General features: G+C 31.4%; 1 protein-coding gene across 1 annotated transcript in view; it reads right to left on the reverse strand.

The window, feature by feature from the left end:
- Positions 1–16,020, reverse strand: part of LOC132748179 (uncharacterized) — a 59,826-nt gene that overhangs the window by 36,122 nt on the left and 7,684 nt on the right. Inside the window, exons 2-5 of the mRNA XM_060737737.1 lie at positions 13,070–13,127; positions 7,495–7,568; positions 3,167–3,380; positions 1,524–1,728 (exon numbers count right to left, since the gene is read on the reverse strand). Of these exons, the coding sequence (XP_060593720.1) occupies positions 1,524–1,728; positions 3,167–3,380; positions 7,495–7,568; positions 13,070–13,127 (551 nt within the window). The remainder of the gene's footprint in view (positions 1–1,523; positions 1,729–3,166; positions 3,381–7,494; positions 7,569–13,069; positions 13,128–16,020) is intronic.

Here is a 16,020-nt window from a genome sequence, read left to right on the forward strand (position 1 = left end):
TGGTTCTATTTGACGATTTCGTTACAAAATATGTTTGTTTTCTTGTAAATCAGCATTTCTACTTTTTGAATATGTACCACTTAATTCTAGCAAATACGATCAGGGATCATTTGATCCTGATTTTTTCTTAGTGAGCACGGGGCCAGGACAAACAAAAAAGAAACGCTTAAAATAAATAAGTTAAATTTAGTCCGAAACAGGCTGAATATTTAATATAGACTATAAATATAAAATAACGCCCTTAAACTTTCAAAAACTTTACATAGTTGTATTTCGGTTTTAACTTTCTACGTATTTGAACAAAAATTATGTTGTTGTTTTTGTGTTTTTTTTTTTTTTTTTTTTTGTTTTTTGCGTTATTTTTCTTTCTTCTTCTTCTGTCTTTTTTCGTTTTTTTTTTTTTTTTTTTTTTGTTTTTTTTTTTTTTTTTTTTTCGTTATTTTCGGTTTTTTGTTGTTTTTTTTATGGTTTTGCGATAAAAAGAAGTAACAAAAGCAACACTACCAACATTCTCGTATTATAAAAATAACAAGTTTTTGTTCATAACGTGAGCAAAAACCTTTTATACTGTAAATCAATATGGTCACTATGTGTGACCAGATCAAAATAGTTTCTAAGCTGAATTCTTATACAAAGAAAAAAAAAGCGAAAGAATGTAGTGCTTTTCTTTTTTCTTTTGTTCTCACTTTATTTTTCTTTGATCTTAAGAAGAAAAAGCACATTAATAGAAAATTAAAAAAAGGAGTCAGTACGCAAACCGCTCATTTCTTTGACTATACAAGTATATCACATACTGGTTTTCCGACTGAATAATAGTTTGATGTACATAGCTAAAACACATCGGCCTAGACTTAAACCTACATTTACAAAGTAACTATGTTTGCAATTAAAATATAGTTTAATATAAATTAATTTAATTTCGTGGGCACAAATGTCGTGGATTTTTTTTGTTCAAATAGAACATTTTCGTGGGGTTTGTTTTTCATTCGTGAATATGCGAAAGAGGTTAAAGGCACTCCACTGAGGTTTAAAAGCCTAAAAACATAACATTTGATTTTCTTATATAAATGAGCTGGGGCACTTTAAACAGAAATATATGCAAAAAGGTAGTTTAGAAATATACTTTGAAATAAATTGAAAATCGTATTTTATGCTCTTCTTAGCCTGATTTCAGTGCAAAGCGTTTAAACGCTTTTCATTTTGAGTCATTTTTTCTACAATTTGAATAATTATTCTGGAAAAACGAAGTGTGCAAATGATCTGAGATTAGTGGTCTAAATATACATCAAATAGAAAATTTATCTGGAAAAAATATTTTCAGTCCCATCAGGTCTTAAAACCTCAGTGGAGTCCCTTTAATTTAATGCAAGAAATGTGATTCAAAAAAATCTGACAGTAGAAGAAATAAAGATTCGTTGGATCTTGAATTCGTGTATTGACATATCCACTAAAACCACGAAAATTAGTGACCCACAAATAATAATGATTTTGCAGTATTCAATTTATTTCATATTACACATTACCCTTTTATGTATTCTGTGTTCCTCGGGGTATCCGTTCCCATTTTCTCTCTCGAATGAATACAATTCATCATGCACGGGTTTTTCACGTGCAACTGTTATCGTAGTATTATCAGATAAATTTATGTCAAGATTTTTCACTTGTATTGTCAGGCGATACAGATCCGATGAAAGTATTTTCTGCGCCAGACGAATTTTACCCGTATTACTGAAATTTACAAATAAAGTTTATAAAAAAAGAACATGTACTTTAAGTCTAAAATACTTGGCAAATATCAAAATGGCAGGTATGTTGAAAAATATCTGAATTTTATTTAAAAACTTGTCATCTTTGAGATCGTTGAAAGTTTGTTTTTTTTTAAGAAAAAATAAGAAAAAAATGAAATCATTTTAGTCTTAAAAAAACAAGAATAAATATCAACAAGGCAAAGGCAACGTTCACAGGACGCCTTATCAATGCAGAAAGAGTTTTTTCCTTTTTGAGAAAAAAAAATTGTTTGAAAATATGTGTACTTCCGAAATCATGTTTAAAGTGGATTGGTCTGCAATTGGCATATTTGCAATAATAATTGATAAAAAACAAGAGCCATGTATTATTTGGAAAGTTTTACAAAAAATTCTTTTAAATATTTCTTTAAAAATCATTCATTTAATTCTAAGTGATAAAATACATGTATGTAATATCAGACAACGTATATTGTATTCGCCTGCAACATCCATTTATAAATTTTTTTCATTATTTAATTTTTACATTATTAATTATGGTATTTCATACATTGCAATTAGGGCCAATTCACTTAAACTCTTGACCTGCTAAAATTCTTAAAAGGACATTTCCGAGCTTCCAGTTTTGGAACTGTTAATTTAGAGATATCAAGATGAAATTTTGATCAATGGTTACCTTGTGGCTACAGTTATGGTCAGGCCAAACTGCGCGCGCGGACGTGCGGTATGACCTGGCTCTTTACTGGCACTTTTGGGTCCAGCAGAGTAATAGTTAAATCACCCAAAGCCATGTAATACGGAACAGTAGTAGTTCGAAGCTGCATTTTATTTAAGATAAGGTAATGAATGCAGCAAACATAATTTGATTCTACAGCAAACATTATTTGATTCTTTTGAACACTACACCTTTTAAGTAATACGATTTTCATTTAGATCTTCAAATAATTTCAACAGATATTCATGCATAATAAGTATTAAAACAATACTCAGTAATTTGTATTTGAGAGCTTTTCACCGGAAGATCTCTTCAGAGCATCTGACCAATATGTAATTTAAGGATGAACTTGTTTTAACGAGTTACAACTAGTTCTACGTAGTTCGACTAGCTAAGTGTAAATATAACAGTCACAAGGTATCGTATGCGCTAATTTGGGTAATCTTACTGCGATTCCCTGCTGCGATTTATCAATGTACATGTACCTTATGGAATACCTTCTTATATTTATGTAACACCGGGCACATTTCGAGACACTTGTATTGTAAGATGAAATGATCAATATATGCAAAAACATGATCATTTGATATTGCTTAAACGTCATATACTGAAAATTATAGTTGCCTTGGGTTGTTCTAGGTATTTATAAAACTTTGAAAAGTACATTACATTAAACCAACATTGGGTGACGGTCAAAATGACTAACCTATCAATTTCAAATATGTTAAAACGGTCGGGGTTATCCGGCGTCATGACGTCTTCGACGTCAATAATGCTGTATTCGAACACACTGCAAGGACATTCGTCATCGCCTGGGTACGTGGTATGGTTGTAACGCAGGGGAACGCCGTAATTAAAATGCTCAGCGTTTACTTCGACAAACGTAAATCTGTTCGTAAACTTCGGCTCTCTGGATTTAACTGCAACAAAAAAACAGGAATAGAAGTCATTAATCGAGTAAAAAGACCCAAAGTAATTGCATGGAAGTACTTCTGAAAGGCTGCTGAGATTTAATTTATCAACAGTGCATTCAGTTAATTGCAATACAATAAGGACGTCGGCCATTAAGATATCTGCAAATGTTTTTTATTATGTTCTCATCAAAACGACCACTTTGTATCTCTAAAGCAGGCATTAATATCTAAATTGTAATATAGGAGAGATATGTGGCCTAAGTTTTTTTTTTATATATAAGTCGGAGAAGAATGTCTGATACATCAATTAAAACAACACACTGACTTTCATAAACTCGGTCCTCGGTTCGTAGTCATGGTAATATAGACCCCTGATTCAAAAGCTGTTTACTCGATAAACGCTCGCCACGAAGACAAAAAAACGACCAATTGATCGCACCGGTGACATTATAAGAGGCTTTGTCTAAAACTCAATTGGTACGATGTCTTGCGTCAAAGAAGCATTATTAGAAACGGCAGTCAAGAATCCATAAAAAGTTAAAAGTGTATGTTTGGATAAGATCAGGCCAAAACAATATCAAGATTTCGATCAATATTATCCGAAACACTTTTCAAAAGGTTCGACAAACATGGCAGGAAAATAAATAAAGCTAGAATAAAGACGGGCCGGATATTGCTAACGATTCTGTGTATAGTACTGGAAATATATATGAAACCTCCTTTTTTATTTTGCCCCTTAGTTCGTTTTTAAAATGATTTTATTGGAAAAAAATGTTTGGCCTTTGTTCGTAATTGCTTTTTTAGATACTTAAGTAGAATCTTTGAACATTTAGAATGGATTCATTTTTTTAAATACATGTTTATTTACTTATTACAACGTTTTTCTGTTTTCATTGAATGAGATAAAAAAAAGACGTTCAGCAGTCAAAGACTACCCCCTCCCCACCCCCGTCTCATTAAAGTGAATCTAAGTAATATATACGTTACATGCTTTGAGGTCCTATAAGATATATTTTATCCAATCACTTTCCGTAATATAGATTTAATATTTTCTTTATTTTTTTTTAATAATATATGAGCTTAGCTCATTATTTTGGTACTTATCATTTATTAATGTGATAGCAAACATATATTGAAAGGGTACCTTATTTCGAACGAACACATTTTTTTGTATCATACTGAAAGCTACTGAGTTCATAAATTGCAGTTTTCTACCATACAAGGTCAAGTTCTTAACCCAATTTCAATATATTTTTTAATTTTTAAACGACAGCTCTGTTCCATTTTAATGAACAAATATTATACGAACATTGTACAGAAAAAAATAATACGATGTTGAGTTTAAAAATAGAATGCAAAATGAATTCATAAATTATTCAAATTATTCGATATTATATGACGTCAATGATTAAGTTATGAGGAAACAAACATACAAATATCTTTCATATTTCAAACCAAACTGCATTGGTAATAATGACATTCTCAAGTGTAAAATAATAACCTTTTTAGTTATATTTTCTTCAATTAAAGTTATAATTTCTTCAATTAAAACGAAATAATGATATGCAAATATTATGACTTTAGAAAAGGGCATTTAATAGTTCTTGTAAATATGTTAATGTTTCAGTCGGTCTTCAATATACAATGTAACTGCTAACAATAGAGACTAGTCGTAGAGAAATCAAAATGACCTTTAAAAAAGAAAACTGGACAATTTTTGAAAAAAAATCTTTAAAATAATAACCCTCGAGGATGACTTACTTTAGTTAAAATGTTGTTGTTTGTTATCCCCCGCCGATGGAATCGGGAGGGGGATATAGTTTTGGCGTTGTCCGTCCGTCCTTTCGTCCGTCCGTCTGTCCGTCCGTCCGTCCGTCCGTCCGTCCATCCATCCGTCCGTCCGAATTTCGTTTCCGGAGTAGTTCTCTTCAACTAATGGCTGGAATTCAACGAAACTTTATGGGAATGTTGATCAGCATGTGAAGTTGTGCACCTGGGTATTTTCGTCTGGATATTTTTAGTATTTTAGGAGTTATTGCCCTTGACTCAGTAAAATTTTGTCCGAATTTCGTTTCCGGAGTAGTTCTCTGCAACTAATGGCTGGAATTCAACGAAACTTTATGGGAATGTTGATCAGCATGTGAAGTTGTGCACCTGGGTATTTTCGTCTGGATATTTTTAGTATTTTAAGAGTAATTGCCCTTGACTTAGTAAAATTTTGTAATTTTCAACTTGTGTCGCATGTAACTCAAAAAGTATTTGACCTAGAGTCATGAAACTTTACAGGAATGTTGATCAGTATGTGTAGTTGTGCACCTGGGTATTTTCATCTGGATATTTTTAGTATTTTTAGAGTTATTGCCCTTGACTTAGTAAAATTTTTGTAATTTTCAACTTGTGTCGCATGTAACTCAAAAAGTATTTGACCTAGAGTCATGATACTTTACAGGAATGTTGATCATCATGTGTAGTTGTGCACCTGGGTATTTTCGTCTGGATTTATTTAGTATTTTTAGAGTTATTGCCCTTGACTTAGAAAATGTTTGCAATTTTCAACATGTGTCGCATGTAACTCAAAAAGGATTTGACATAGGGTCATTAAACCTTATTGGAAAGTTGCTCAGCATATTTAGTTTGTTCCTGGGGTTTCGCTTGTGGATTTATCCAGTATTTGTAGAGTTATTTCCCTTGACTTAGTAAAAACTGTTTCATTATGTTGTTATTTGATCCTTGAGTGCTTGAGTTAGAATTGACCAACTTTACAGGAATAATGATCAACATCACTAAATTACAGGAATAGTGATTCACCTCACTGTGATGCTATGAACCTGGGACTTTGCATGTGGATTTTTTTCAGTTTTGTTATTTTTCAGAGTTATTGCCCTTGAATTACAGTAGTATAAATTTGCAATTTTCAACTTGGGGTTTGCTTGGGGATTTATTCAGTATTTGTAAAGTTCTTGCCCTTTACTTAGTAAAAAGATTTTTAGTTTTCAAAAAATATTTGACCTAGAGTCATAAGATTGACAGAACAGTGGCGCGGTGGGGGCACCTGTGTCCTATGGACACATTTCTAGTTTTTATTAAAGAAGAATTAAAATGATTTGTTACAATAACATTTAAAAATATTTGAAAATTGTGAGATCCCTTCTTGATGCCTTGAAAATGGCAATGAAGTCTGGATATTAAGATGTTTTTACATCTATGTGAGCTATTGTGATCCCCCACCGTCCGTCGTTGTGCGTCATCAGCAATTTCTTTAAACAACATCTCCTCAGAAACAAATGACTGCACAGCAACCAAACTTTACAGGAATGATCCTAGGGTGGTCCCCTGCCAAAGTTGATCAAATGGTTCCGGTCTGTTGCATAAGTAGGTCACAGGGCCAGAAAAGGAGTTTCAAAAATGCAAAATTAAAAAATCTTGTCTGAAAGTACAAGGCCTAGAGCTTTGATATTTGGTATATGATATAACCTATAGGTCCTCTACCAAAATTGTTCAAATTTTAGTCCTGGGGTCAAAATTGGCTCCACGCCAGGGGGTCATAGATTTTCCTTATATGTATATAGTGAAAACTTAAAAATTCTTCTTGTTTGAAGGTACAAGGCTTCAAGTTCAAAGAATATTACAGTTTATGCCATGATTAATACATAAATAAAGCCTTATGTCTTCAGTTGTTGTGTTAATAATAACCAGTACTCGGCGGGGGATATAAATTCAACGAATTTGCTTGTTGTTGTTGTTGTTGTTTTTATTGTTGTTTTTGTTATTGTTGTTGTTTTGTTGTTGTTGTGGTGGTGGTGGTGGTGGTTATGGTGTTTTTGTTGTTGATTTTGTTTTTGGTTGTTGTTGTTGTTTTGTTGTTGTTAGTACTGTTGTTGTTGTTGTTGTTGTTTTTAGGTGGAGGACTTTTTTGTTGTTGTTGCTGTTGTTTCTGTTGTTTTTTGGGGTCTTTTGTTGTTTGTTCTTGTCGTTGTTTTGCTGTTGTTATTTTATTTCTTTTCTTTCAGGAAAAGCACATTACTCTTATGTATGTGACAGACTTAAATTACACGTTTCAATGATAAGGCTTTATATAAGTATTCAGACAAATCGTAAAGTAAAAAATAAGTTTAGTTACCTGATTCTGAACATTTGTTTCCAGTCATACATGCTGGGCACGAGCATTTCGTGCCGTCTGGCCGCCTGTTTGTCCTGAAGAAAATATATAAGAACCATGGTTTATGGTTGGTGCGCTCTTAAAGATTTACTTAGTATTATGGTCATTGAGTATAGTTTTTAATCGCAGAAACTTATTTAAATCTATAAAATTCTTACTGATTATGTTTTATTTAAATGGAGTAAAGTGGAAAGCTGCATTCCCTACTTCGGGTCAATTCAAGTTGGTCATTCGCTGAAAAATGCCAATTTTTTTAATGACACTTTTATATTCTTATTGATATATACTCTACCTATAGTGTGTAAAGTTTAAAACATAATATGTTTTTTAAATTTACGTGAAGTCAAAACATGTTTATTTCATACATGCAAAGAGACTTTGTAGCAATTAACAATACATGTGTATTTTCAAATATCAAATTTGAGCAAAGTATTTCAAAACTACTTAACCATACACGGTAGTTTGGGCAGTCAACTATCATAAAATGCATTAAAAGAGTTCGTGCATTCACATAAAAGTAATGATACGAGATTTTAACATGTCTTTCTTCTACAAATACCAGCTTCTTTAATGTTTTCGGCACTTTTATGTACATGTTTTGGTTAGTGTTTATCAGTAAGTATTTACAAAATTGAATAGGTCTACCAACTTTATTTGGTAAATGCTTGCTAATAAACACGAATTGGTTAGTGTTCATCAGTAAGCATTTTCAACATTGAATAGGTCTACCAACTCAATTTTGTAAATTCTTACTACTAATAAATAAGTTTTATAGTTGATTTTCTAAACTTACAAATTGTTGGCCTATATAGCAATGTAAATGTGTTACGATTCATACGAAATATTGCAAGAAAGAAAATAATCAAATGCTAATTTTGTGTTACTTTAAAGCTTCCAGCCTCTTGATGGGCCAAAATATTTCAAGAAAATCAAATTTGAGAAAAATATAAAAATTTAAGTGCGATATTTATTACCATTCAACTGCATGATTAACGCAGTAAAACCTTATACAGCATATTTTGACCTCTTTTTGATAATTTATATGGATTTTAAGTGCCGTTTGGAATTTGTAAATTATTTTCTTTGTTAACTTCACAATAATTTACTTATAAATACATATTCAAATTTTTAATGAAATTTAGCATAAATCTGTAGCTTCTTTAAATGGTTGCAACGTTTTATTTGTAAATTTTCGTGTATTGGTAAGTAGCTTTAAAGATGGACAGGTCTGGATAAATGAAATAATAAGTTCAAACATTCAGTAAAATATGTTAAAGAGGTCATCAAATATAATTCAATTGTGTACTTATAAGCCAAGAGACGTTTTGAATGTTTAAGATGTTTATTCATTAAATAACTTAATTATCTTTATATTAATTTTCGTCACTATATGCATTTGATACAGTTTTGGAACTGATAAAATAACAGTTTAAATAAGAAAGAGTTGAGATCATCATATTTACAAAACAAATGAACAAAAAAGGCGCCAAAAGCAGTACAATGTGCAATTGAAAACAAACAATGAAGAAAGAATAATAGAGACGCCAAAAGCACCACGCTAGATAAATCAAGAGGGCACTACTGGCCAGCTTAAACCGGTTACTGCTGCACCAAACCAAAAGGCGATGTAATAAAATTAGTAAGATTGTTTGCAAACTAATAGAAAGGATTGAAACTTTCCTTATTCCACAAAGGAATATAATGCATAATTTTATGGGTTTTTTTTTTAATTTTTAATCAATTACAAAAAACACAACCTGTTATACCGGTTGCAACAAAAGAAATAAACGCATATGAAGTAATAGAGTGTTTGGACAATTAATTAAAACTGTCGTTTCAAAATATTTAATTGAATTCTTTTGGTGCTAAACAGAAAAAAAATAAATAGAGTTGACAAATATCTCAAATTAACCCTTTATTAGTTTAACCATACTTCAATATTTATTATGCTAACGTTATTTTAAGTAATTAATGTGAACGAATTTGGAACCAAAAGAATTATTTACATTTTACCAATTAAACAAAACTGTAGGACCTTTTCTTTTGTGTTTTTCGGTCTGTTTTCTTTTTGTTTTCTTTTTTAATATATGAACGATATAGTTTTAAGGTGCAATATCCTGAAATAAGGGCACAAAGTATGCGTACATATCGGACAATATACGTATCCAGCCGCTTAGACCCAGATCATTAAATATATAATATCCCTTCGAGACTACTGTAATGAACCTGCATACTTGTTGTTGTCTAAGCATTTTGATATACAGCCTGTGCTAATGAGCCGAGGCCGTTGGCTCAGTTGCACCACAGAACAGTACAGTTCAGTACAGTACAAAGCCGTGTACTGCAATGCAGCACAACAAAGAACAGCACAGGACAACACAGTACAGTATTTTACAGTACAATACAATACAGTGCAGAGCGGCCCAACAAAGAACATCACAGAACAACACAGTAACAGTGCAGTTCAGTACAGAATAGCACAAGACAACACAGTTAAGTACAGCCATTAAGAAGACTGAAATAAACCTGAAACCTGCAGTTTTTCACAAACAATACATTCATATTTTTTTCATCATTGTAACGTACAGTTAGATAGTTTCGTATTGCCGTGATAGTTTTAAGGTCAGTTCTGATCAAAACCATGAATGTTATGTACTTGATCATTAAAATCTGGAAGCAAAGATCAACTAAGAAAAAAAATGTTCAGAAAAACCAAACCGCAACAATATCAAATTAATTCCAAACCGTAAACACTAAAATGCATTTGATACAGTCTTGGAACGGATAAAACAAGCAATTATCATAGTATTGCAAGCAATCCATAAGTCCCCTACCGGTTAGAACCCCAGCAACATTCTGATGGGCCATTGGCCATGCAATTTTACCAGTGAATGAATGACATGAATGAACTTAAATCTTTTGAGTTCTAAGTTTGTCTATATCACAGTAATGTGTTAAGTTTCCCTGCCTAGTAAGGAAATTATGTTTATATAACCTTTTCATATTATTACGATGTTGGATTTTAAAGTAAATCCTATAAGGAATGAAGAAGTTGGAGTGAAAAATACCAATTTCTCGAAAAATACTAAGTTCAAGGGGGACATAATTCTGGAAATAGTCTTGCTAGAGTATTTAACCTTCTCAAAAATGTTGAGTGATAATAAGAAACATATATATGAAGTTTGAAGTATATACATTAGGAAATAAAGAAGTTATTTAAAAAAGACAACATTTTTTTCATAAAAATTCTAAGTTCAAGGGAGGTAATACTGATAATTTTTGTGCTAGAGTTGTAAACCTTGTCACATATGACGTGGTTGATGACCAGAAACTTATATTTAAAGTTTGAAGTAAACACCTTAAGAAATAAAGAACTTATAGTGAAAAAGCTGAAAAATTTAAATCAGAAATCTTGAAATTCAGGCTATTTGTTGCCATAGCAACCAGAATTTTCAACAAAGGAAGAAAAGAAAAAGATGTGCATAATCTCCAGACTGCCATCTACCCATATTTCAAGTTTTATAAAAATATTTTCAGTACTTTTTGAGTTGTCACTGGATCCAGTTTATGTGATAAATCTGTCATATTTTCAGACTATTTGTTGCCATAGCAACCGGAATTTTCAACATAGGATGAAAAGAAAAAGACGTGCATAATCTCCATACTGTCATCTATCTATATATCAAGTTTCATTAAAATATTTTCAGTACTTTTTGCGTTATCGCGGGATCCAGTTTTGTGGACTGACGGACCGACAGACAGACGGACAGACAGACGGAGGGTAAACCTAAAGTCCCCTCCGGTTAAATCGGTAGGGGACTAATAAAGGATAAAATAACAAAGAGTTGAGATAGGAGACAACTATCATCATATTTACAAAACAAATGAACAAAAAAGGCGCCAAAAGCACTACAATGTACAATTGTAAACAAACAATGAAGAAAGGATAACAGAGGCGTCAAAAGCACCAGCCAAGATGAACATATACTGGCCAGCAACCGGTTACTGCTGCACCAAACCGCAAGGCGATGTTATACTAGAAAGGGGTATTCAACCATAGTTATAATGTTGTTTTTTTTTTAGTTTTTTTTTTATTAATTACAAAAACACAACCTGTTATATCGGTTGCAACAAAAGAAATAAATGCGTATGAAGTAATAATTATAGTGTTTGGACAACTCATTAAAACTGTCGTTTCAAAATATTGAATTGAATTCTTTTGGTGCTAAACAGAAAAAAAGTGAAATAGAGTTGACAAATATCTCAAATAATCCCTATATTAGTTTTACCGTAATTCAATATTTATTATAATAACGTTATTTTAAGTAATTAATGTGAACGAATTTTGAACCAATAGAATTATTTACATTTTACCAATTTAACAAAACTGTAGGACCTTTTCCTGTGTGTTTTTCGGTCTCTTTTTAATATATGAACGATTTAATTCAAAGGTGCAGTAACCTAAAATAAGAGCAGAAAGTATGCGCTAATGAAACGTACATAGCGGACAATATAATTATTCAGCCGCTTAGACCCAGATCATTATATATATAGTGTCCCTTCGAGACTATATTAAAAATTAAAACTCAAGTTGCAAATTACTAAAATAGGGAAAATAAGAATCTCTTAAGAAGTCCAATATTGAACATTTTGTAGGCTCGGTTTAATTGAGCATGTTTACGGATGGTACTGTCAAGTGCAAACTACCATCCATGTCCCCTGGCACCGGCTTAAGCAGAATTCAACATTTAAACATTAAAAGGTAAAATTTTTGTTCATACTGCGTTTATCATGGAACCTTCAATGTGACACTTCCCTTTACCAACTGAATCTACGACCATTTATTGATTCGATGATTAAAGAAACTTAGTATGAAAGTTTATGAAGTTTGTATTTCTAACAAAAAAATATAAAATGAGTATAAAAAAAATATTTCAAATCAAAAAGATAAAAGCAACAAAAATAGAAAAATGCTAAGAAGCAAAAACAATGGTACACGAAACACGAAAGTCAAACAGGAACAATGCCAAGAAAGGAAAGAAAGTAACACAAACAATAAAGAGCAGTCGCTCAAAGAAAAAAAATGTTTAACTCTTTGGATTTGAACTATAGAATTCTATTGAATATTATAATTACTATTCAAAGAAGTTGACAGAGGATATGAAATAAGTGTAGGTTTAATACTAAATTTATTTAACGAGTTGAATACAATCATATACGAACCTGTGGCGAACATAATATTGATTTATTCAACAAGTTCAATAAATTTAGTATTGAATCTACACGAATTTAATATTCCATTTATCACATATCCAAATTAAGAAATGTTTACAGTGAAAAAAATCACTTTTACATTGACGCGCACATAATGTAACGGTAACAATTAGAGCGTCTTAACGCTTTATTAATAAAGTCACGACAAAATATATGCACAGCGGTTTTTTGTGGCAAAACCGGCACAGGTGTGTGATAAATGACATAAATGATAAATGAAATGCTGTTAGCTTTCCAATGTTTTAATGAAGGTGTTACTTACTTTTCTATCTTTCTTCTTCTCTGAACTTTTGTTTTGGCTTCTTCAACATCATCCTGACCTGTAATAAGAGAAAATACGGCTTGAGATTTGATTTGTGAGGTAATTGAACTTAACTTATGATTGGCTTTTAAAAATAAATATTTCATCATTTTAATATAAATTTTGTTTTCACTCTATCATGATACAAAAAGTTGAGGTGCGGCAGGCGATGGTTAACTCTCGGGCAGTAAAACTAAGGATCCTAGCCCGTGGGTAAACCCGTAGGGGCAAACCAATCTTTCCCTTTGGCAAAAAAATTTTCCCCTCATTGCTCAGGACTGGTTGGTTCCAGGAACGGACTCGAAAGTGCGTCGATAAGCGTATAGCTTCCTATACAATTAAACTAAAATAAATTCTGTATAAACCAAATGCATGCCGATTGATGATGATTCATCGTTTGCATAAATGACTGGTTTAATCACCTTTGCTGGTTTTGTTTGGAAGTATTTTAGGAATTACGTGCAAAAAAAGTCTTCCAAAATCAAAACAAAATATCTCCTAGACTCGATTTTACACAAAAGAGTTAACATTATCAATATCTTTAATATAAAGATGCCACACAATGCGTTTGACATTTCGGATATCTTTAATTTTGATCATTCAATGTTCTTCTAATCCTTGAAAGTCCAAGGAAATGTTAAGATTTTTAGCACAAACAATACTTGCAAACATCTAAGTCGTATTGTAACTATATATATACAGATGTTGTGATAACATTTGATCTTTCAATGCATTACATAACCGATTGTTACTTATTTACATAATGATATTTGGTTTCACTGCTGTGACATTAATGGCATAAAAGTTCGCTTTTAAAATATCGCCATATGTATGGATTGATTGGCAAAGTAAATTGTAATAATAAAACATGTATAAAATGTAGAAATAGTTTTAGGAAGTTTACACGGCACATGCCTAGCAAGTTGAAAAATATATTCACAATTAAATCATTACTGGCCATTTTTAATTTTGATAAATAATAACATGTAGTTATAATTCGATCAAAGAGTACAGTTTAAAAAATAAAAAAAGGGCTTGCTCTAGCACAGAAATACTAATATGCCCTATTTACATGGAAATTTCTTAAAGGACAAACAAGAGTTTTATAATGTTTATATAATGGTTTTAGAGCATGTTAGTTGCTTCTTAAGAAAGTAGCGTTGAATGTGAAACTATTTGTCATAAAAGTAGTATTTTGACATCCATACAAAGTACTTTAACACAATAATTATACTAATCCCCCGAAAACAATAGAAACAATATATGATTCAGGTTATTGGCCGATAAATAACCTTTTGGAAACTGTAAACAGGACACCAAAAAAAAACACCAAAATATACATTAAAAATAATTTCTGGTGAATAATTGGTCTTTAAATCGACCTATGATTAGTCGAGCACTGAAGGTAAAGGCCGATATACATAATCATTGCTTATATATTAACTCCCATATGAAAATGCAATATTGATTGTAGATGTTGCGAACTTGTCAAACTATCATTATTAAAAAAATCTAGCTCATCCACTGACTGATAAACATTTAACTTTAATATGTTTTCTAATACATATACTTCTTTAAAACATAGTTAACTTTTAAATAATAACACTTAAACTGACTCATACATCTTAATATACTTATAAACTTGTTTATATTCTGACCATTGGTCAGATATTCAGGTGGGTGACTTGTGGTCATTGTGACCTCTTGTACGTTTAATGCATATAATATTATATGTTGTATCTCAAAACAAATTTAAATATATAGATAAAATAGCTGTTCTTTTTAACCTTTCTAAAACCTTTCTAATTTCGACTGATACAGCTGCTTCAAAACCAATAACATACCTTTGAAAAAAAAAGAGAAAAAAAAAGAATAAGAAAATGGAAGATATTTTAATTTGACAACGTAACGCAACATTTGTGGGTGTGCTAGGTTCTCTAAGTGTCAGTAGAGTTTTAGAAGTTTACTATTGACAAAACCCCGTGGCGATCAAATAGAACAACAAGCACAAGTTTGTATGTATAGCATATTTCTGTGCGATATACCGATCTTTGCTCAACACTATTCAAAATAACCATTGACTTTGCTAAGCGCATTCAAACAACATCATTGATTTGCAAGATAATCAATTTCAAACCGGATGTAAAAGTTCCATTTACGGCACCAGTAGCTCTGCAATTATTAAAAGCCCCTGCCATTAGAAAATAGAAAATATAGATTACAAATACCGCTGCTAGGATTTGATGGATCGACTTATAAAAAGAGCTGATATTGACTTTATAAGCAATAATCTCAAATATAATACAATGTGATAATTATAATAGAGGTCAAGCAGATGGTACAAAATATTACGATTATCCATTTTCTCAGAAAGACGTCATAACTATCGAAATTCGTAAGCCTAATTGTGATCTACATATAATATATTTAAAGTTGTCATCTTATCAGTTATAAAGATAAGATATTTGGAAATATAATTATAACCCGAACCGCTCGGCGAGGGTTATATTGCAAACAACCGTTTTAAAACGGTCATATTTTGTTGTATTTTTCCTTAAAAAGATGAAATGTTTTGGCCAGATATAAGACATGGAAATGTCTATTTCAGACATAAAATGGGGCAAAAGTTAAACTTTTTTTTTGTTTGTTTTGTTTTGTTTGTTTGTGGGTTTTTTGTGTTTTTTTTGTGAGTGGATGGAGTATCGCGTGATGCAAATGCTGGAGATTCATTGCTTACATTCTATATAGTGTGAAATAAAACAAATTACTATCACGTTATCAACTGTATTACTTACAGAATTTGATTTAATACAATGTACTCTAATACAAATACACAATATAATACAATACAATGCATTATAATGCAATACAGTACAATATAATGCAATATAATACAATACAACACAATATAC

The sequence above is a fragment of the Ruditapes philippinarum genome, unplaced genomic scaffold (assembly GCF_026571515.1).
Source record: "Ruditapes philippinarum isolate M1 unplaced genomic scaffold, ASM2657151v2 ctg3175_1_1_1_1, whole genome shotgun sequence".
Lineage (NCBI taxonomy): Eukaryota > Metazoa > Mollusca > Bivalvia > Venerida > Veneridae > Ruditapes > Ruditapes philippinarum.